The sequence below is a fragment of the Xenia sp. Carnegie-2017 genome, unplaced genomic scaffold (assembly GCF_021976095.1).
Source record: "Xenia sp. Carnegie-2017 unplaced genomic scaffold, XeniaSp_v1 HiC_scaffold_19, whole genome shotgun sequence".
Lineage (NCBI taxonomy): Eukaryota > Metazoa > Cnidaria > Anthozoa > Malacalcyonacea > Xeniidae > Xenia > Xenia sp. Carnegie-2017.
Genome location: NW_025813481.1, coordinates 2699035 through 2723090, shown reverse-complemented (window position 1 = coordinate 2723090; position 24056 = coordinate 2699035). Strand labels below are relative to the sequence as shown.

The window sequence follows — 24056 nt, the reverse complement described above, 5'->3', positions numbered from 1 at the left end:
ATAGTCAAAAAGTCGATTGCTATATGTATATTTTTTTATACTTGTATGACGTTATTTATATTGTATTATCAATTGTCATTACCGTTGTCATATTAAAAACGTTTCGACCAGTAAAATATTAAAGAAAATTTGAAGGAAAATAAAATGAAACAACTTTTTACCTTTATAAGAGGCAGTGCGACTATTGTCGTCACGGTTGGTGTTGTTCAATGCGGTGCCGTCGACGATGTGTTTATCACTAACGGATAGATGGTCACCATTGTTCTTCGGTTTAAAAAACTGACCACCCTGAAGGCCGAGTGCTTTTAAGGCGATGTTTAATCTCATGCAGGCATAATATGTCCCGTGATTATTAGTTATTTCTGCAATTCCATACGCAAACGGTTGCCAATTATTTTTTTCATCCAAAAAATAAACAAGAACACCAGCGTCACCATCCTTAAGAAATGACTCATCACTTTTTATTATGATAACATTACGCAAAATCACATGTTTTTCAACAAAAACTGAATACATAAGTTCACACAAGTAGCCCTCAGTACCAGTGTCTGTGCGAACTATCACAGATTCCTCTTGGCATAGCCTTTCGTGAATTTTGCTAAATACGTCATCAAAGTTTGAATCAACATCTTCCAATTCATCACCAACAAGCTTCTGAAAATCCTCTTCATTGCCAACAGTGATAGACATGATATCGATATCAGGACCATAAGAGAAGTCAGAAAAATGACCAACCACGCTGTCATCATCCGAGAAAGTATATTTATTTTTATGCAATAAACGCTGAATGCTTTCTTTGTTTTCACTACTTTCATCTTGAATCGCAACAAAGTCATCATTCCACTCCAAATGAATTGACAAACCAACGTGGCAACAAGTCAACGCGTAATATTTTTCATCTTTACAACATAACAGGGTCAACTTACCGCGAGACATTTTAGCAGAAATCATGCTGGACAGTCGTTAAACGTTTCTTTTCTTCAAAGTAATTTCTCATTAATTTGTCATATCAGTATCTGTAATATGTAAAAATTGATTATGAGAAAGAAGAGAAAGATGCACATTATATGTGTTAAAGCTCAAAACCATCGGTTTACACAACTGGAAATTTTTATAAACGTTTACTTTCACCCTGCTTTATGATTCAGAAATATGGTGAATTTCCTTGTAATTAAAAGCGCAAAGAAATCCTCCAATATCATCCAACTGTTTCAGTCTGCATGGTTATCACTTTTTAAAAACATCAAAATAAAAAGAAAACTAAAAGGGACGGACTTTATGAGAGAAAATAGTTATCATTAACCAACGGACTAGAACATTTGCTGCACTGACACAAAAACTCTTCCATGAAAAAACGTGATTCGTCCAGGGAACTACATGAATTAAGAGTCAATGTAGATATAATTAAGTGTAAAAAAGCATAATGTAACCATAAAAAATGAATTTTTTTTAAATAAACACTTTTAGAATTGGACCTAATTGAACAGCCCGTTTTCTTGTCGATTTTTCGTAAAGTGTACATTATTCGATAACACATTTGGGCTAACCATATGTATAAAATATTTGGACAGCAAGCCTGAAATAACCTAAACAGTCATATTTTAGTTTCTACATGTCTCACAAGTCCAAGAACATTATAATTCTAGATTACACAGGTAAATAAAATAGCAACACCAAACAACTTTATCTTTGTAAATATGCTGCATAAATATACCAACCTTTAGGAAGTGGACTTACTTTCTCTCGACTTTTTTCTACATTAAATAAACAAACAATAAGATATTTTAATTACGATTACAAATGACAGGTTGACTGATTCACAGTGCATTAATTAAAAAATAAAAAACCGTTGCCAACAGATAACTCAAACAACAAAATAAAGGCGCCAATTTTTTTAAAAAAGAAGTATATGAGGTTGAACAGGATCAAAAAATTTTAAAATGTCTCGTAGTACAAAGCCCTCGGTGCAGTCCAATCTTAATTCGTATGTAGTTTCCAAATAGGGAGGTACCCACACGTCACAATGCATTGTAAATTGAAACTTACATGACAAACTTATTATAAACCACAAAGTTTAGGTCTACAGCGCGATGAATCTGTGTCAAAAGAAAATCACAAGACGCACCAAGAATCAAATTCTTATAATCCGTCGGCCTTAGTTAGATAGTATACGGAAAAAGCGCATGATTGAATCTTTGGAAGCTTCAAAAGATATACATTTGATAAAAGTTGCATTTAATCTATTCAAGATTGCAGTAATGCAGCATAGATAATTGGTTAATGATAAATTATCTCAAAAGGTTCATTGTTCTAATTCTCATCAATAAGGTGCTTCACCTTTTGAAATAAACTTATCAGCCTATAACTCTAAGTATTGAAATCATTTCCAAGCATATTCTTTTCCTAAGAAAATTTGCTTGCGTGTGCTCATAAGAGAGATTGAATATGCTGCTTTTACACCACTGGTCTTTTCAACATCAGGTGGTATGGGGAAAAAGACGGCAATTGCTTATAAACGGCTAGCTGATCTGCTAGCACAAAAGAGAAAGCTGCAATATGGCATAACGCTAGCGTGGATGCGTTGTAAACTGTCTTTCATACTCATTAGGTCAGCAATTACTGCGATACGAGGAAGTCGATCTGCCTCAACTCGCGAACATACTTTAAATATTGACCTAGGTTATTGGGAAAGTTGTCTTTACACTTGACTGTCCCTTTATCATGGATATTTTTAAACACTGATTTTAGTCATATTTGATTATTTGATTCAGTTTTTTAACATTTATATTTGTAATAGATAATAATGATCATAATAAAATACGTTTTCGTATTTAACTAGAATTTACTTTCCAGTTTTCACCATATTTTAGCATACGAAAATCTCTGCCATGGTGAGCTCTTATAACAGATAAATGTTCATTCATTTTCTCTATACTTTCTTACTTGTTCTTGCAATTGTTTTGTAAACGCTTGTTTATTAACAAATTATTAAACATTTCATAACTGTAGAAAATAAAAAGTATTACGAGAAAAATTTTTAATTTGGATATGCTGATTGAATGGAATAGACCAAGCAGTGGCTAATAAAATAAACATTAAATCCACTTCATTTAAACAAATAAATTCATGTGACGCATAACTATATGAAGGTCTCTTCACACGTCATAGCCAATCTTGAAAACTTGTTATCAACGAGATTTACTCCCAACGATATCCGTAACCTTATTTGTGGTTAAAAACGCAACAAAAAACTCCCAATGCCATTGAATTACTGTATAGTTATCGCATTTATATTTTTTATTTTTCCAATAAAATAGTTCACTGTTATAAGTATCATCGGAGGATTTGTACATAGAAGTAACTCCGATGAGTTTGAAGAAGATCATGAAACTTCGGTCAAACTACGAATGTGTCCTAACTTAAATATATAACTATAATGACCAATTCAAAGCCATATGAATAAAATTGTTCATGTATCGTCTGTTTTGTCGTATCAAATTAAAAAACGAATAAACACGTGGCGGAGGAAATAAGAAAAACTTATTCTAAACCATCAGCATTTCATATTTTTACTATGTCTCTAAAGTTAAACTACAGTATTTTGTACATCCTATAATTCTTTTTAAGTCGATATTTATTGATAAAACTTACTTTTTAAATTTGTCTTCGTTGTAAAACGTCTTCCTGCCAAATGATGTAACTTAGCCAGTGTCGGGATTTATGAACAAACGTTTGCAGGTAAATCCATGACGACGGTCGTCTACCAATGAAATTCCCTGAAATAAAAACGTTTAATAAATTGCCATGTTTATTTAGAAATTAACATAAAGCGTCGGTGATAATATGAAGCGTCACCACATCAGAAAAACCCATACTTCAAGAGGTTGAAGGTAGCGCACTTTTGCATATTTACCAACCTATAGTGATAATGCATTGTGCTAGGAAACCAATTCTTGGTAATGAATAATGTTGTCTCATTTTCTCAAAATAGGTTTGTATGTAACCACTTCATTTGTAACCATATGTAACCAAAAAAGTGAAAAAAATTTAAATAAACACTTTTAGAAGTGGACTTAATTAAACAGCCCCGTTTTCCCTAGTTGGTTATTAATGCCTCTCGTCTTCAGCACAAATGGCCCTATACAATACTCATCATGTTTGAGACACCACACATGTAGTTTTACAGCTTTAAATAAAACGAATTGTTTGCATTCTTTCAAATAATTTATATCATTTAACAAATAATTGTATTTTTCGTGTTTGTGTATAAAACGACATCATACTATACACAACGCCTGGCTATTCATGTTTGACAGTGGCTTACATGTGATTTTACGATTTTCATTTGCTACATAAACAAATTTTACATCTAAGGGCCATATATCATTGGCGACATTAAACTTAAGTGCGATTTCTAGTGTATCAGTAAAAAAGTTTTTGATTTGATCAAATTATTCCATTTTTATGGCGGTTTAAAGTCGTGAAAATGCCGTTTTTGATAGACGATGTTCGTCTTAAGAAAATTATGGGAATGCAATACATTTCCAATGACCAATTCAAAGCCATATAAATAAAATTGTTCATGTATCGTCTGTTTTGTCATTTCAAATTAAAAAACGAATAAACACGTGGCGGAGGAAATAAGAAAGACTTATTCTAAACCATGAGCATTTCATATTTTTACTATGTCTCTAAAGTTAAACTAGAGTATTTTGTATATCCTATAATTCTTCTTAAGTCGATATTTATTGATAAAACTTACTTTTTAAATTTGTCTTCGTTGTAAAACGTCTTCCTGCCAAATGATGTAACTTAGCGAGTGTCGGGAATTATGAACAAACGTTTGCAGGTAAATCCATGACGACGGTCGTCTACCAATGGAAGTCCCCGAAATAGAAAGTTTAATAAATTGCCATGTTTATTTAAAATTTTCAATCATTAGTATTTAAATTGAAAACTGACACGCAGTTTTCTCTCTTTATGTCAGTCTTAAAAATCGATGCGTAATTTCTGACAGTTTTAAAAACAACTTGATCAAATTTTAGACATGTTTCAACAACTTATGAAAACAGTATCTGAAGATGTATATCTCTGTGAGAAGCAGTTTTTAGCAGATAGATAAGGAATCAGTCGTCACATAAGAACGAAGATCCTGTGGAGAGAAAAGTGCAGCATTTTAACAAAAAGGCGCTGTCATAGCAGGTGCTATTTGTGACGCTGCCTGTTTTGAAAAACCATTATTAAAACAGCTGTTACAAAAAGGTAATTTACGCGGCTATGAATTTAATTTTGTTTAAGATGGTTTAGGTTGAGTATTGTCGAGACAGGTAGAAATCAAAGAACGAGGCAGTGAGAAAAGATAGATCCACTGGAGAGATCACATAAAGAAAGTCTCCAAAACAAAACGCTCACGATACAAGTCGCAAGTTACAAGCAATTTTGGAAATAATCAGTAGAATCGTTGTCAAATCTAGAACGAATGTACATTTCTTGTAATGTTCACTGTAGATATGATGCCTCATGCAACATGAAAAATGTAACATGTAACAACATTTTAAGTAAGACAAAGATTTGGAGATGACATTTATAAAGCCTGCATGAATACAAAATTAAGTTTAATCAAAGGAAATAACACGGTTTCTGGAAACGTTGAATGATAACATTTCCTTGCAATATATGCTGTATTCTTGCAATCAAGACTGGCAATCAATCTCTTTCAATTAGAGGCAATGGGCTCAAAATAACCTAAATAAGCAATATTAATCGATCATTTCAAACAAACACAAACCTTCATTTTCCACAACAGAAAAAAATAAGAGATCATGACAGATAACAAAATCCTGTTGCAATTACTGGAGGAATGTCTTCGTGACCTTAAAATGAATGACGATAGTTGATTTGATCTGCGTAGATGCACTTTTGTGAGACGAATCTATAATAGCAACTGTTCATTAGAGTAACTTTAAACTTCTCAAACAAACAAGCACCAACAAACAATTGTCAATAACCAACAATTTACACATAAACTCGTTCACCTTTCCTTGAGCTTTAAAGAAAAAATCACAAACAGAGCGACTTAAAACACTTCTCCAATCTTTTTCCAGAAATATATCCTTAAATATACGTGGAAGACATCAAATGACCCAGAGTAACCATGTTTAGTGTACGGTAATGTTGTGATAACCAAATAACAGTGGAGTATAAGAATTTTCTTTAAAACGCCTTACTTTTGTAAACATACTTACGGCTACCCTATACGACTCGCTTTAATAATTTTCTCCAGCTTGAAATAGAAAGATGTACATGTTCTTAAAATATTCAACTTTTATGACGAAGTATATAACAAACATTACCTTGATTTGCAAGATGCTCTACGGCTATAATTAATACACACAAGAGGTTGAAGGTAGTGCACTTTTGCATATTTACCAACCGATAGAGATATTGCGTTGAACTGTAAGAACTAATTCTCTTGTTTTCAAGTGTTGCAATAACTTTAATTTCTTCATCTTTTTTACTTTTGTCTGAAAAAAAAAATCAAAGAAAAAAGACGATGAAAATTTAGGGCGGAATTTAGCAATAAGAGACTATGATCAAAATGCTATTGTTCAAATTAAATAAAAAAGTGTATGCAACTGTGGTTAGCTATCAACCTTTGAAGTTGGCTGACAGTAAATATTGCCTGTGACACACCACAAAGTGTATGCAACTGTGGTTAGTTATCAACCTTGGAAGTTGGCTGACAGTAAATATTGCCTGTGACACACCACAAAGTGTATGCAACTGTGGTTAGCTATCAACCTTGGAAGTTATCTGACTGTAAATATTGCCTGTGACACACCACAAAGTGTATGCAACTGTGGTTAGTTATCAACCTTGGAAGTTGGCTGACAGTAAATATTGCCTGTGACACACTACAAAGTGTATGCAACTGTGGTTAGTTATCAACCTTGAAGTTGGCTGACAGTAAATATTGCCTGTGACACACCACAAAGTGTATGCAACTGTGGTTAGTTATCAACCTTGGAAGTTGACTGACTGTAAATATTGCCTGTGACACACCACAAAAATAGCTACGAGTTACTCTTATAATGCTAAAAGATTAAAAATGCACTTTTTCATGTTAACTACGACTTCTATACGATTATTAAAGCTTGAAGACATTAAACTTAATGAAAAATATGACTAAATGCAATAAAGCAACAATTAAACCACAAATGATAGAATTTACACAATTTTGACATAGCAACTTGGTGGAAAAATATGATGCTTTCTTTTCATTTCTGTCATTGACTAGGTTTAGTTGTTACATACACCTTGATATTTCGAGCAGACACCTGTTTTCTTCTGGGATTTTCTGTCGGTACAACAAGAAAACAAGCCCAGAAATATATAATAAACACTTGCATGTAAAACAATACATTCAACCGCAAGGGCTTCGAAAAGTTGTGTTTGTGTCATGCTAACTGTGTGGTAATTCACAATAGTTAAACTGGTGTGATAAATTTTTTGATATTTAATTCGATTTTTTTTTGTTTAACTGCATATGTCACCCTCATTAAAAAGTTGGCACATCTGTATAAACCAAGTATTCAATTTTTATCAAATCTTATAAAAAATGCTCACAATCTAAAAATCGGAAGTTTCCGAACATACATAGCTTCCCGACTCCTGAGCCATTTTTTTTTGTAGAGCTAAACGATCAAAAATTAGGAAAAAATGTGATTGACAACATGCAAAGACCAGTTGCATTAGGAGTAAGTTGTTGTTGACCAAAATTATGAGATTAATGATTTGGTTTACTGCATTTGTGTTTAATTTGTAGTTTAAATAGCCATCAAAATAAAAATAATCTGATAAAAAATTCTTCTCTCAAGACGAAAAGCTTATCATTAAATAACTGACAACTCGCGAATAATTGCAAAAATTGTCTTTTGTAAGGCAAGGCATGAAAAATATGGATAAATTGACAAATTGACTTGGTACAAATAACGAAGTTTATTGTAGAAATGAATAAAACACGGCATGTAGTCCAGACTGTTGGCTATCCTGCTTTTAATTTTCCCGTATTTTGCTAAAGTTTTTTTTTAGGAAAAATGCCATAACAGGGAGATTGACCACATGCAACATTCAACTTGAGCCATCAAAAATTATGAATTTTTGTCATATCTTAATGAGGACATTCGTTATAGAGAAAATACAGAGATGTTCACTAAAAACTTCTAAAAATTCCCCAAGATAAACTCTCTCATCACTTGTGTTGCAGCAGAGTCAAAGCCAGCTATAACAAGCATTCCAGGATCATCTGGGTCAGCAATAGCGACGTCATTTGATGTCATGGCAACCACAAGAAGTTTAGCATCACGAATCCCTGAATGGTGACGATATTGTTTGAGAGCCACCATTGGATGAACTTCGCCACGATGTGTTTTATGGTTTGTGTAAACAATAAAAACATCAATCTTCAAATTGTTGTCAATGGCATAAAGCATGGGTTGAGCACAATCTGCTTTACCTATTGGAATCTGAAAAAACAATATAAAAATTCATGTTTACTCCACATACTTAATATCTTTCAAAAATAAAACACATACCTATTTCTCATGGCGCCGCATTTGTATATAATTATCATAACAAATAACTCCATCATCACCCACATTGTTATTAAGCACCACATTTCGGTCAGTATTACGATTATTTATATATTATTTATGCTAAATATATTTTTTCAATGCCTAAAAGTTTTAATATTCTTTCCAATTAAAAATATTCGTTGCTATTTTTTAAATTTTTTTAGTTCAAATAGCAATTGCAACTTTTTATATTTGTCTTAATTAAAATTCATTTATATGATAAGTAGAATTTATATCTAAGTCCACAATTCCTCATCTTTGTTCGCACTGAATCATGTTGTCGAAATATCTTGCCAGAAAGTGCAATAAAATAAGTTTCAATTAATTTTGTTCAGTCTCTTCGGAAATTTTTTCGCCAAATTCAGCAAACTGATTAAAAGGTGATCGAGCCTGATTATTATGCAACAATAATCCTGGGGGGGAATTGTAGATCTACTAGGAATGAAATTGAATTAGAAAGAATGTAAAAAGTAGGAAAGAATATTTTTGATTGGAAAGAATTTAAAAACTGTGACATTGATCATCATACATGCATGTAGCCAGAACAATTGGAAGAGGGATGGGCAATTATTCATATATTCATTACATAATTTGTAAAAAACAATGGTTTCAAAAGAAACTAATCTGGCATATCATGTACATATAAATATAACCCCCCCCACCCAATTAGCGTACTGACTACAGTCTTAAAGTAAATGGTTTGAACCCGGGAGTATCGTTATATGTTTGTAAATGATGATCGTCCAGGTTAATAAAGTCCTAAGAAGGACTGTTTTTGTTGTTGTTAACTGACGTTTCGACATCCTTAGCGGTAGTCATCTTCAGAGTCAAATGAGGAGTAAACGTCAGGTTAGCCGTATTTGTTATCTGGTTCTTATATGTTTGTAAATAATGATCGTCCAGGTTAATAAAGTCCTGAGAAGGACTGTTTTTGTTGTTGTTAACTGACGTTTCGACAACCTTAGCGGTAGTCATATTCAGAGTCAAATGAGGAGTAAACGTCAGGTTAGCCGTATTTGTTATCTGGTTCTTATATGTTTGTAAATGATGATCGTCCAGGTTAATACAGAACAGCCACATACAATTTACCAAAGATGTCGAAGAAAACGGAACTCTTCCTTTTCTCGACTGTTTGGTAAGACATGACAATCAAAAACTACGAACAACAGTTTATCGCAAGCCAACACATACTGACCGACTACTAGACCAATCATCTTACAACCCTACATCACACAAAGCCACCACAATCAGAACATTAACAAGACGTGCACAAATCATATGTGATTCACCGGACGCTCTACAAAACGAAAACAACTATCTCAAACGTGTTTTTGACAAAAACAACTGTAACTCTGACTTTATCAAACGCAACACTTACAAACCCAACAAACCCAACGAAACGAACAACTCAGTGACAACAGCAACGATACCTTACATCAAAGGTACGTCTGAGACTATCTCGCGTATCTTACGACCAAACAACATACGTGTCGCACATAAACCAATCACAACGTTACGACAAGTACTAACGAACATAAAGGACAAAGAACAACCCAACGAACGACAAGGTGCAGTTTACATAATAAACTGCTCCGACTGCCACGCCTCCTATATCGGGGAAACTGGCAGGAACTTAAACATAAGACTTACTGAGCACAAACGAGCTACTAAGAAATAAGACAAAACTAATCACATTGCCGAACATCACCAAATCACAAAGCGCAACATTGACTGGGACTCGGCAAAATGCATTACTTACAGTACTGATTATAGACGGCTTATATTAGAAAGTTGGTATACCAACTTGGAACAAACCCCCCTGAACAGATCACAGCAATTACCGGCACCTTACAAACAACTTATTCACAATACAAACAAACGATCAACTAAAAACATTACACTTCAAACTAATTCACAATAACAATACACAATTGACACCCACACATTACAACTAAAAACGTCACACCTAAATCACACATCACAACTAAAAATAAAATATTTCACTTCACACTAATCCACAATGACAATACACATTTCCTGTACACACAATACAATGACGTAAGAACCAGATAACATATACGGCTAACCTGACGTTTACTCCTCATTTGACTCTGAAGATGACTACCGCTAAGGTTGTCGAAACGTCAGATAACAACAACAAAAACAGTCCTTCTCAGGACTTTATTAACCTGGACGATCATCATTTACAAACATATGACTACAGTCTTGTCATTATATAGTAGGAAACAGCATGTTATACATTAAAAGCCACCCACAATTTCAAACACTTGAAAACAAGAAAAAAGTTCCATGATAACAATCATAGCAAAGTGGAAATATATAGTTCAGTAGTTGAGGTGCATGTAAGTATGTATGGTTGAACTTACTTCATCATAAATCTTTAGAACTTCATCCAAATTCATGTTACCGGATATTTTAATCGGAACTATTTTATGACTAAATGCAACAAATTTGTGATGTTTTTCTGTTCGTGCTGTCATCATAGCCATTGCAGCAGAAGCCATGTGAGGTTTTATTGAACTTGCACCAATGCATCCATTGAATTGCATTGAGCCACTTACATTGAGAGCCAGCATAAAACTCTTACCTGTTGGTTCGATATTCTAAAATTGTAAAAATATTGAAAATTCAAAACAAAACAAAATAAAATGTTGCTTAATTGTTTCTTGTTTAAAAAAATTGATTTTGCATGCTGTCTACCTTAAATGATAAATAAAATGCTTCCTCCAATGCTTCGGCGATTTCCTTGTTGGCTTTCCATTTCTTGAGACCTTTCTCACCCTTACCAGACATGTATGTTCTCCAAGCTAACAGCATGTTGAATGGATGGATACGTGCATTTCTTAGCAGATCCTCATTGCACAGTTTTTTACAAACATCTTTAACTTGAGGTAATCCTTCAGCAAGCAAGCCAATGGAAGTCATTTTGTTTAAGTTACGTATCATTGCAGTCATTGGCATTTTCTTTAACAGAGCATCCCACACCTAGAAACAAGTGTTCAAATTACAAAAAGAAGGACTTCAATTTCAAAGCATGTAGAAATGTTTGGTCAAATAAATTATAGCAGTTCAAAGTACGATTCTCGAACTTTTAAAAATACTATTGGTAGTGAAGTTCAAAAAGAAATTCAACCAAAGTACACTGCTGAAACAACTTCCACAAGGAAGTACTGAAAAAGAATGCAACATGATGATGGTCAAACATAGGGAATAGATCTTAGAACCTACCATAAATAAAATTATGAAAAATTATTATACATTTACCACAATATGGAAAAAATTACAGCTAAATAATTCATACCCATAAATTTGTTGTCATGAATAAATTTTTACAGTAAGTAAACACTGAGATGATTTCAAATTGGGAATTGTAAAAAGGAGACATGAAATGTTTGTACCTCTTTGGACTTTAGCCAATGTGTTGGAATATGTTCTTGAACAAGATTATGTTGATTTATCAGTTCAACCACTCTTGCCTCCTCTTGCGATGTTTTTATGTTTTCAACTGCCATAAAAAACACTAGCATTGCATTGCCATTTTCTCCAACAGGACGACATGGAGTTGTCTTATTTTCTGGAAAGAAATATTGAAAAAGCTCCTTCCAACCACAAACAACATACTTCATTATAACAAACAACTCATCAGAAACATCAGTTCCTTCTGACTTGAGATGCATTAACCTTGCAACATCCCTATGTGACCATCCTTCACGCTTTTGATATTTGGTGAGATCCATGGCCAGTTCCCATGGATCTTTTTCTTTGTACCATCGTTTTATGGCATTCCTATGGGCACGACCCCAACCTTTTCCATGCTGACTAAACAGCTTGCAGAACTCAATAAACATAAACAAATGAGTCGGAATTCGACAGATCTTGGTTAAAGCCTTGTATGCTTGTCTTTTTGTGGCAAGATCTCCCTTCCGGGCACAAACAGCGAGAGAAAACACGATGGCCTGCTGTCTCACAGTTTGTCCTTCAATGCTATACTTCTTTATTTCATTGACAACTTCAACACCCCTTCCTTCTTCCAAAAGCTTCAAAACGACTGTTGCATTTCCTAAGCTTAACGTTCTTTGGTAAGTGTAGAAAGTGCTTGTATCGCTTCCCAACATCAAAAAACGACGAAATTTATTCCGCACAAAACCACCCGCGCTGCTTTGTATTGATGATTTATCGTAAGAATCCAGTTTTTGACTTCGAGCAACATCTTCGTTCTCTTCCATATCCAATCCATCTTTCAAAAATACTAAATTCGATGTATATGTAAAAAAGTAAAAAATAATAAATTCTTAACAAAACAACTTTCCCAAAAATAACGATAAAAGTTTACTAATTTAGTGATTATATCGTCTACCAAGCGGAACCAAAAAAAGTAGTACGTATTGGTAGGTAGTGAGTGCACCCTTTCCTTTACAGTTTACATGAAAATTTTATAACAACTACAACAGAGACGGGTGAATCTATTGCTGTTCCGTGTAACTGTTTGTATTGTTTACCATTGTACTGTAAGTAACGCTAAAGGCTACGGTAAATACAAAAAATCAACACACGCTAGACCATCATGTTACAATTCTATATGACAGAAAACAACTAGGAATGGAACATTAAAAATAAGTGCAAAACTCTTTTGTGTTTTAACAGACGCTCTACACCACGATAATAACTATCTAAACACGTTTTAAAACACCAACCACATTCCCGAACATCATCGAATGACAAATCACAACTTTGATTGCAAGGACTCGGCATAATTCATCACATACAGCACTGAATACAGACTATTCACGTTAAAAAGTTGCTATTCTAACTCAGAAAAAACCCATTATGAAACTGAACAGATCACAACAATTACAGCCACCTACAAACAACTTATTCACAACTTTGAACAAATGAACAAATGATAAAAGCATGCCACTTCAAACTAAACCACGAAAACAATGCACAATAGACCCCCTCCACAATCACAAATAAGTTTGTTGCTATCAAATACCGTCATGACTTGGGTTTTCTTTGTTTTTCCTTCCATTTACTCTTTTAGTTTCTTCTAGATGGAAGCAAAAGGAAACTATTTTAATTCAAGCAAACTCAAATTGCAGCCAGAAAGACGAAACTACTTTCGAATGAGAAATACACAAACAAAATATTTAACTTTCTCAGATATAAGTATAAAACACAATGTACACAACTAAATTGAATGGAGTTGAGAGAAATAATGCAGAGCATTTATACGATACCTATAAAAAATTTTAATTCATAGAAAAATTTTTAAGCTTGGAGGCATTTCTTGCATATTGTCACGGAACAATCATTCAGCCAAATCATCGAAAATAAAACTGCATTTTAGTGCTTAATGGATTTTCCTAATTCAATGACCAAATATATAACCATATCCTTTCAAACAAACACATCAGCTCTTCTTTTCGTCTTACCACATCATTTTGCTTATGTTTAATTCTTACTCTCCTACAAGCCTAAGATTTAAGATTTAAGAGTGACAAAGCAAGAATTATATTTACCGTCAAGATCCATATCGTCATTTATGTCTTCATTTTTCTTTCCATTGATTTCTTCAAGTTGTTCAACCAACTTGGTATCTAAGAATGCATGGTTGCAAGAGTAATTTGAAATAACGAAATGTTATAAGGCTGCCAAAAAGACCATCTTTACCCCAAAAGAGAAATAATGAAATAGTAAACGTCTTGACAGCATGCACAAAATACAAAAAACTAATAGCAGTTGAGAGTTGTGAGAGGATAATTGAAAACCTCAATACTAAAATAATCATTACCAGAAATCAACATCAAAATAGTACATCCTAGGAAACAAATGAACGATTACAGTGAAAATGACAATTAAGTTTGAACATTATAGTGTCATGGAACCATTAATTAGCTACAACATCGAGAAAAAAATCATTTTCGTAGCTCTTACTTACTCGTAAAATATTTCTTGAGATCAGGTCTTGTTTTCCAGTCAGTCGACCAAATGATTTTGTGCACCAGAAGAGGAAGTTCAGGAAAACATTGCAAGAAATACTTTTTATAATTGCCTTGCTTCACATATTGTGATAGATGCGGACGAGGCTTATCTTGCCAATGTTGGTTAACGTTTCGTATAAATCTCAAGCATCCTGCCCATGTAGACTCGTACTTTAGAGTTCTTATACTGTCGTTTACTTCAAAGTTGATCAAATCTTTGACGACTTCATCATCGATACGCTTCATCCATTCTGTGGAACCATGCAACTGTGTATGAACGTCTGAAGTGGGAGAATTTTGACCTTGTGAATGTTTCACCTCCAGTTGGTTTCCCATATCACACAGCATGTTAAATTTCTCTTCGTTTGATTGTAGATAAGGGTGTTTTAACGCCTTATTGGCAGATGGCCTGTCTTCAGGTATTAACTGTAGCATCCACGATAAAAGGTCTTTGAGCGTGGCATCCTCGATTTTGTCCAAGCCAACTGGGTTTCCTTTCAAAATGTTGTCCAGTCTAAGCCGTTCATCTCCAAAAGGATGTTTTCCCTTTGTTGCAACATAATAAGCAACCATTCCTGCATTCTATTTTCAATAAAAAATTGTCATAAACAGTCAGTGGCGGATACTAAAACCTTAAAGATTAAAATTATTTGCGATTGGCAGTAATCAGCAATAAATGTGCAGCTTAAAAAAATCTAAAAAATGTTCTCCAAATTGAATTCTAGATATATATATATGTATTAAAAACAATCTAAATAAGGAACATACAATTAAAACTGTAACACGATTAAAAAAAATTAATTTGTTTTTATTTAAATTTATAGGTTAACACTATAAGACGATACGATAGAGGTAAAGAAAAAAATTGAGGTAAAATTATTATCACTACCAAATATCTTTATTTAATTAAATGCAAATAAAACACTGAGCTGTAGTTGGACCTCTAGTTCTACTTCAAGAACTTACCATAATGTCAGACTCTTTTTTGTAACGAACTTTATTAATTGATCCATCTGTTTTGTCATATGACTCTGGAGCTATCCAATTTTTAGCTCCTCTCTGTATGCTCAGATGTGTCGAAGTTTCATCAGATAACATATGACTTATACCAAAGTCAGCGATTAAAAAATTTCCTTGTACATCTCGAAGAACGTTCGATGGTCTTAAATCTCGATGAAGAATAGGACACGGACCACTGTGAAGATCAGCTAAACCTTTTAAAATCTGCATAAGAATTGTAGGAACGACTTTTTGTAGATTTTGCAAAGAAGAAGCTTTCACATAACTCTCTAAAGATTCTTCACACAAATCTAATATCACGTACAAATACTCTTCGTCAAGGTTCTCTTTTAAATCCCAAAAATTCACAACATAATTTGAGCGCTTTGCATTCAACTCATTCAAAATTTCTTTTTCTCGATTTGCAAAGTCTTTGCCGCTATCTTTGTGTATTCGCTTTACTGCTTTTCCATAACCATCGTTTCCCAGGGCAAGGTAAACACGGGTTCCATCACTTCCCTTGCCAAGCAAAAACGTATTCTTGAAAATTACACGCAATTCACTGAGCAGTGTAACTTTTTCTGGATGTTTGCGTCCATATTCCTCCATCTTTTTAAACTTTTCCTGATGCATTATTGATTTATCACAATATTTCCATGGTTGACGCAACACTTCTTGAACTTAAAGGAGAAGTACAAATCAGGAAAGATTAAAAAAGGACTGATAAATTCAGTTTTATTTATTTTGGCAATATCACATAACATATAACATTGCTGTGTTTTTTTCTGGATGAGAAAACACGGATGTTTTTACTTTGATGTGGAAATAACATTTACTCCGGTAGAAATGAGTTGGTCATCATACAATTCACGCGCAATAATCGACGTTCCACGATAAGTTTATTGCATGACCATACCAACCTTTAACTCAATAAAGCCAGTGGCGGATCTAGGGTCTGTCAAAATAAATTTCTGCAGCTCAAGCTTGGATATATTTCCATTTCCAAATACATAGAGGCAAGTCCATTGATAAAGTTTAATTTTTTTGAAATTCAAATTCAATAGTTTTGGTTTGAATATATTTTGATTTTAAATTTTGGAATTAGCATCTATAATTGATTTTGACAAACGCTAGATCTGCTATACTAGATTGAGCATTTATGCAATGGATAAAACACACTTCGTTTTCACATTAACATAAAATATGAAGTTTAGTATGTGAATGTTAAAAAGTTATGACCAAAATCCTCTCAAAATAAATTGAATTTACTCAATGATCTCTACAAATGTTTACAAAGCAATAATCCTTTCAATAACTGACTTTATTTTATCTGGAAACAATAAGAAATAGTTTAGATAGTATCTTACGACATGCTGCACTTTACGTTCAGACACGGACATTCTTATGCATGCAATGAAAAGAATTTTTCATTCTTAATTAATAGTCATTAAAAAATTCTGAGAATTGAAAAAAATTTACACAGCATTTTCCAACTCAAGCTATTGAGAGCTGAAAAAAATTAATCATAATCCTTTACGAAACTCAAAATAATTTGCTATACCAACCTTCCAAACGTTGTTTTCCCTCTTCTGCATTATAAAAATAAATAATAAAATAATACTAAAATATTATATTGTTATAGTGACAAGCAACTAGAGCATTTTTTGTTTTATTTATAACACATCAAAACAATTTAATGGGCTCTTTATCATGAACTATGGACAATGTTAATGTATGGGCTTCTTTGAAGTTTTGGTCGCAACATAATAGCACACCGACCATAAATTTAAGAGAATATAAAAATTATAGAACCACAAATTACAATTTTCCATGATGGAAACAAATGAAAGTATTTTTATGTATAGCTATCATTATAAGTATTTTTATGTATAGCTATCGTTATTGTAGACAAGCACATAGTTTGTACAATCAATTTTGAAAACAAAAACTTTATTATCGTCGTGTGCAAGCGCAATAGCAAAAAATTATTTTAGTTGCAACACAGGGAAAGTTGATAACGCTTTGATTTATTAAGTATGTTGCAGGTTTATAAACACGTATATATAAAAAATCATTCACTAAGGTATCTTTCTTCCACACTCTTTTCTGTATTAAGACAACCATCATTAATCCGTAGCACAGAGTTTATATTTACGTTTTGCGTTCGATTCACAGTTGAGTATCTCATCGTCGTAAAATGGTGACAGTATAGGAATGAGTAAACCTTTTAAAATTTATTATTTTGCACCATAATAACGGAAGTAGTTAAAAATAGCCATCCGTCAAAACGCTGACATTTTAAAAACAACGCTTGTTATTTTTTAAACTCAATCCAATATCTAAGTGACAAAAAGCATTTTCATAAAGAACATTACTTGGCATGCATTTTAATTTTATACTGCCCACATCGGCTTTGCATACTTTTAACGATGTTATGAAAATATTCTAGTGTAACGATCTTATGTAAATATGCAGTACAGTTCCCTTTAAATGCGGAAACATTGAGATTGAAAAATCAAAGATGAAAGCATCTGTCGAGGTGAAAAGAGCTCGGAGAATTAAAGAACCTAATGTTTTTAAGGTTACCTTCTGAAAAGCTTGTGTTCATCGAAAAGTGTTCATCCAAATTATCATCTGCATCTAAACACATAATAAAGAAAATAAACGTGTATATCACATGTTACACTACCCAGTTTTTGTAAAATATGAATAAAAAGTCGGTCCGACAAACGGATAAAAGACGAAAAATGTCGGTCTGACTAAAACTTTGGGATATTTGATCCAATAAAGACACAATAAAGTTGGTCCCATGACGTAGAACACTCCCCCTCAAATGATCCACAACATTTGCATTACTTTTGAATTAAAAGATTTTAGTTCGCTACATATAACGACATCTTTTAAAATTAATTTATTAGGTTATAAATAATTGTTTGTATTTAGCGTAGAAAAACATGGAAATGTTTGAACAGCAAATGTTTGGTAAAAAAAGTTCTTTTGCTTACCAGGTTTTGATGTGGAAGGCGAAACACCAATGATGACGTCACTGTTATTATCATCTAATAGATAAATCAAATTAATTTTTTGCAATGCAATTAAATAACATTACAGCATGATGACAAATTCTAAAACTCTCTTATCTGACCCTTTAGAAACGTATGAATAATACGCATGATATAAACGACTCTTAATTGTTTGTGTTTGACTTTTATAGGGAATGTAAAGATGTTTGTGCAAATGTTTGCTAACAAAATACAATTTCTTACTAAGTACTGCTGAAGAAGGAGTTTTGTCAATATCGTCATAGTCGTTGTCACTCATGGGAGATGGCAGAGATATCTTTTCGTAAGAAGCTGGAAATTAATGCATTACATTATACGGTTAATACATCATAGCAAGATGAAAGGAATACTTGCTGAGTCTTTTCACTCTTCATTACATCTCACATTTTTGACCGTTAACAAAAGTATGTGAATAAGGAAGATATAAACGAACCTCAATGGTTACATTGCATTCTTGTTTGTACTTAACATTTCAAAAGGTAATAAAGATTACGTTTGTGTAAATATTTGCATATAAAATTTCATTACTTACTAGGTCCTGATGTAGAAGACGTTATACCAATATCAGTATCACTGCCATTATCATTTAGTAAATATAGCAAAGATTTCTTTTCTTCAGAAGCTGAAGCAATGTAAATATGAAACATTTAAGAATGATAACATTACTAAAAACTATTGCAACAAATGCAAGCTTTTATTTGTTAAACGCTACACAAAAAGAAAGTTCTCATCTAGCTATTAAGCTTTTTAACAGATTTTTCGGAGCTATAAATGGTTGTTTGTTTACGACAAAGTGTCATAAATTTTGTAAATAAACTTGATCATACTGATTTCATCTTGACTGCTGTGTAAGATGGTCTTACTAGGAAAAATCTGAGCGTATTTTTAGCAAATCGAAAAAGGATCTTCAAAAAATTAAGTTAACTATAGGTATTTGGTTATGCCCTCGAATGGTACACAGTACTTTTACTTTTTACTATAGTATGTTTTCCCTTTAATACTTTCTACATTTAATGCACAATATTTATAGTTCTACCCAAGCCTAAAATCAAAGTAATTTAGTCACCAATAATAACAAATAACAAATGATAATCGGATTGGTAATGCAAATTTTAGATGTTTTAATTAATAATCAGAAAAAGAAATACCCGAAAGGATTTGAGACGCTTGCAAATGATAACAGACATGATGATAATATGTCAATCATAACATATTGCAAATGATAATGGACATGATGATAGAATGATAATAACCTATAAGACAACTTTTAGATATTCCAAAATGTTTGTAAGAATTTTCTAAGCTGGCATTCACGTTGTATTATAATTGTGTACATAAAGTTTTATGAAAATAATCACACAAAGTGAATTAAAATTACTTCAACTTTTAAGTCCCCGAAGCGTAATTAGTTGCACAGCCATTGAATTTTTAATGTTTTAATGTTATTTTTAATATACCTGCATTTTATATTTCATTGGATATAGACTGCCCTAAACAACCATAAATATCCATGTACTAAAAACATAAGCACCAAGAAGGATAGAATCATATGAATATTTCATATTAACTTTCTACTTGTTGAGGGAAGAAAATATATTTGCGTTTCACCATTTCATACCGGCAAAGGGGATGCTGGAGATAAAATTTTTAAAATGGTTAGCTTGTTCATGACAATCTTTGATGCACAGATAAACAAACATATCGCGACAAATCAAACGCAGAAAATTTACACTTCGACTGTATAACCGTAATAACTGACTGAAAAGGTTGCATTTATTACACTTAGAGATTTTAGAGATTGATTAGCTACATCATTGACGAAAAAGAAATTTTTTAATGGATAACTTACCACCAAATTGTTCTTCCAGATCTGGAGTGGATTTCTTTTTGTTATGCCTTATGATTCTGTGCACCAGAAAAGGAAGCTCCGGTAAAACGTGCAGGAAATACTTTTTATAGTTCCCCTCACTTGGCGGCAGTTGTGGATGAGGTTGATCTTGCCAATGCTCGCGAACGTTTTGTAAAAATTTTAAGCAGCCTAACCATGTAGGGTTAAAGTCATTGAAATTGTTAAAAATCTCTTCGTCGATACGGTCCATCCAGTTTTCTGGATAGTTTAACTGCTTATGGACACCTGAGTTGAGAGGATCACATATCTTCATCTCCAGTTCATTGACCACATCACACAACATATCAAAGTTCTCTTCGGCAGATTGCAGATATGGATGTTTTAACGCTTTTTCGGCAGATGGTCTGTCTTCGGGTTTAAGTTGCAGCATCCATGAAAGAAGATCTCTAAGTTGTAAATCACCAATTTCTTCCAATCCAACAGGGTTTCCAGCTAACAAATTTTTCAGTCTATTCTTTTCAGTTCCAAAAGCATGCTCCCCTTTTGTTGCAACATAATAAGCCACCATTCCTGCATTCTAAAATCAATGAAAAGGTGAAAGTGTGAACGAAATGCCAAAAATTGAATTTAATTATTCAAAGTTACATTTCTACACCTACCATCACATCAGACTCTTTTTTGTAACGTGCTTTATCAACGGACTCTTCATTAACAACGTACGATTCAGGAGTCATCCAATACTCAGTTTCCCTGTTAGTGTTGCTTGTATATGTCACAGAGCCATCCTTCAATATTCGGTTAATACCAAAGTCAGCTATCAGAAATTTACCTTGTGCATCTTGCAAAACATTGGAAGGCTTTAAATTCCGATGAAGAATTGGATTTGGTTCGCTATGAAGATCAGCTAATCCTTTTAAAATTTGCTTTAGAATTTCGGGAAGAGATTGTTGAAGCTCCATCAAAGTAGAAGATTTTACAAAACTCTCCAGCGATTCTTCACATAGGTCAAGTTTCAAATAGACATATTCAGTTCTGGTATCTTCTTCTAAGTGGTAATAATTTACAATATAATTCGACTTCTGTGCATTGCTTTCATTTAAAATTGTGTTTTCTTGCAGAGCAAGATTGTTATCTCGTCGTATACGTTTCACTGCTTTACCGTAACCATCTTTTCCCAGTCCAAGATAAACACGTGTTCCATCACTTCCTTTGCCGATGCAAAACTCGTCTGAGAAAATTACACGCACATCACCCACATATTCAACCTTGATGCTGGGATTGCGCCCATACTCAATAAGTCTTTTGAATAATTCTTTATGTTTTGTTGATTCACCAAGGTATTTCCATTCTTGTAACTGCAATTCTGAAATTGAAATAAAAGTTTTATATTCATAGAGAGCAAATGTGCATGAATAATCAGATGTATTAAAGTAGCTCAAGCTTCTTTTTATTGCATTGAGGATTTTCATTCAAAGTGTACATTTCAAAATATTTTATAAAAAACCATCATAAACCACTTGCTCAAAAAGTGACGTAAGAAGGAGGGCACGTGCCCCACGACTTTTAAGTTTAATATAAAAAATTGCATTTTTTACAAGAAAGTGTCGTTTATGAATGAAAAAGTTTACCAAAAAAGCTCGAGCCCCCAACTTTCCCTTGCTTCTTACGCCATTGGTTCAGGCAATACGTTATGGCATGAGTGGAGGATAGCAGATAACAAAAATACGGTTAAAAGAATATTACACACAAACAATTTTGTGACGAACAACCTGAGTGAAACTCTGAAGAAAGAATATTTAGTTTTTCAGCCTTAAATTTTTAATAAGTATTGACTCATAGTAAAATTTATCTTTTAGCTAAGCTGAATTCATCTGATTCTGTACCTTTATTCTTCTTCTTCCTATCGAGGTGTTGTAATTTCTGCTCTATTAAATCCTTTAAGTAATGACGCCCTTCCTTTTCGTATATTTGCATTAGACGCTGCATGGCATTTTTTTGTTTCTCGATATCTTCGCCATTTGTAACAATCTCCAAATAAGTTTCATAAATATGAGTTGCTTCACCCCAATTTTCAAGTTTATCAAACAATTCAGCTAACTCCCAATAAACAGCTAACACTTCACTTACAATTCCAGCAGAAGTAACAATTGACAAGTTCTTCTAGTAATGGTCAACGAAATCTTTACTAACGTTAATACCACCAACTTTTTCTTGTCGTCTTAGTCGAGGTCTATAAAGTGTGCCCATCGCTTAAAGATAAGTGAGCGCTTCAAATAATGGAAGAGACACTGACAGTAGTAGATAATCATTTTCAAGTTGCTCAGCCATGGCGAAAGAAACCGCCCTACTTACCCAATAATTGAATAATCGCAGAACGCAGAGGCTTGCTTTTGAAAAAACGGCTCCTCAAGGATGAAAACCTGTCGGAAAAGTATCAAGCCACAATAAACGATTACATTGATAAAGGCTACGCAGAAAGAATTCCTCAGGATCATCTAGAGGTAAACGACAGACCAACGTGGTACCTACCACATCACCCGGTTACTCATCCTCTAAAGCCCGAAAAGGTAAGAGTCGTCTATGATTGTGCAGCCAGATATGAGCAAACGTCGTTGAATCAGCAACTTCTACAGGGTCTGGATCAGACAAATCTACTAACAGGCGTGTTAATTCGCTTCAGAGAGGAATTGGTTGCAGTAGTTGCTGATGTAGAAGCAATGCTCCGTCAGGTTCTAGTGGAACCAAAGGATCGAGACGCATTGCGATTCTTATGGTGGCCAAATAAAGACCTTTCTGGAGACATGGAAGAATACCAAATGACAAGACATTTGTTCAAAGCAACGTTTTCTCCAAGTATCGCCAATTTCTGTTTGCGGAAGACAGCCGAGTTGTATCAACAAGAATACGACTCACTAGCAGTAGAAACGGTGAAACGTAACATGTATGTCGATGACTTGATGAAATCAATAAGCGAACCAGAGAAAGCAATAAGTTTAGCGAGTCAATTGCGTCAACTATTGAAAAGGGGATGATTCCGTCTTACAAAATGGTACAGCAACAGTAGGAGCTTGATAGCAACGATTCCCGAAACTGAGAGAGCAAACACCGTAAAGAATTTAAAATTGGATAAGCTTCCCACAGAAATTACTCTTGGAATAAAGTGGAACACAGAAGAGGATGTGTTTGTTTGGGTTGTTGCGGAAAGAATGCTGCAGTTAGAAACGAAGTCCCGTCACTCGACGGAAGATAGTGTCAGCAGTAAATTCGCTTTTCGATCCCTTAGGCTTTATTGCTCCGTTTGTTATGAAGGCGAAGTTAATACTGCAAATGCTTTGTAGAAAGGAACTTGGATGGGATGATCACATTCAGGCGAACGAACTTTCGCAATGGAAACGTTGGGTTGCTGATCTCCCAAAGCTACAAGAAATTCGGGTTCACCGCTGTTTTAAACCTGCTGGATTCAAAGAAGTTAAAGATGTGAGTCTACATATTTTCTCCGACGCCTCTCGAC

The 24056-nt window shown here is 33.6% G+C and overlaps 2 protein-coding genes across 4 annotated transcripts in view; both read right to left on the bottom strand.

The window, feature by feature from the left end:
- Positions 1–24056, bottom strand: part of LOC124438458 (probable serine/threonine-protein kinase ireA) — a 59742-nt gene that overhangs the window by 3284 nt on the left and 32402 nt on the right. For 2 of the 3 annotated variants that reach the window (XM_046988618.1, XM_046988617.1), the window contains exons 6-8: positions 3652–3776; positions 1719–1754; positions 162–1016 (exon numbers count right to left, since the gene is read on the bottom strand). In XM_046988618.1, coding sequence (XP_046844574.1) covers positions 162–951 — 790 coding nt within the window. In that variant the 5' untranslated portion in view covers positions 952–1016; positions 1719–1754; positions 3652–3776. Of the gene's footprint in view, positions 1–161; positions 1017–1718; positions 1755–3651; positions 3777–4762; positions 4907–24056 lie in introns of those variants that run through there. The other variant, XM_046988619.1, reaches the window with a different exon arrangement.
- Positions 7832–22792, bottom strand: LOC124438755. Its single transcript, XM_046988955.1, has 14 exons — positions 22751–22792; positions 22429–22705; positions 21205–21908; positions 20546–21122; positions 18221–18274; positions 17200–17223; positions 15602–16314; positions 14593–15217; positions 14174–14251; positions 13648–13701; positions 12053–12903; positions 11355–11639; positions 11021–11257; positions 7832–8525 (listed from the first exon to the last, which is right to left on the bottom strand). Exons 1-14 carry the CDS (start codon positions 22790–22792, stop codon positions 8223–8225), a joined length of 4824 nt encoding a protein of 1607 aa, XP_046844911.1. The 3' UTR covers positions 7832–8222.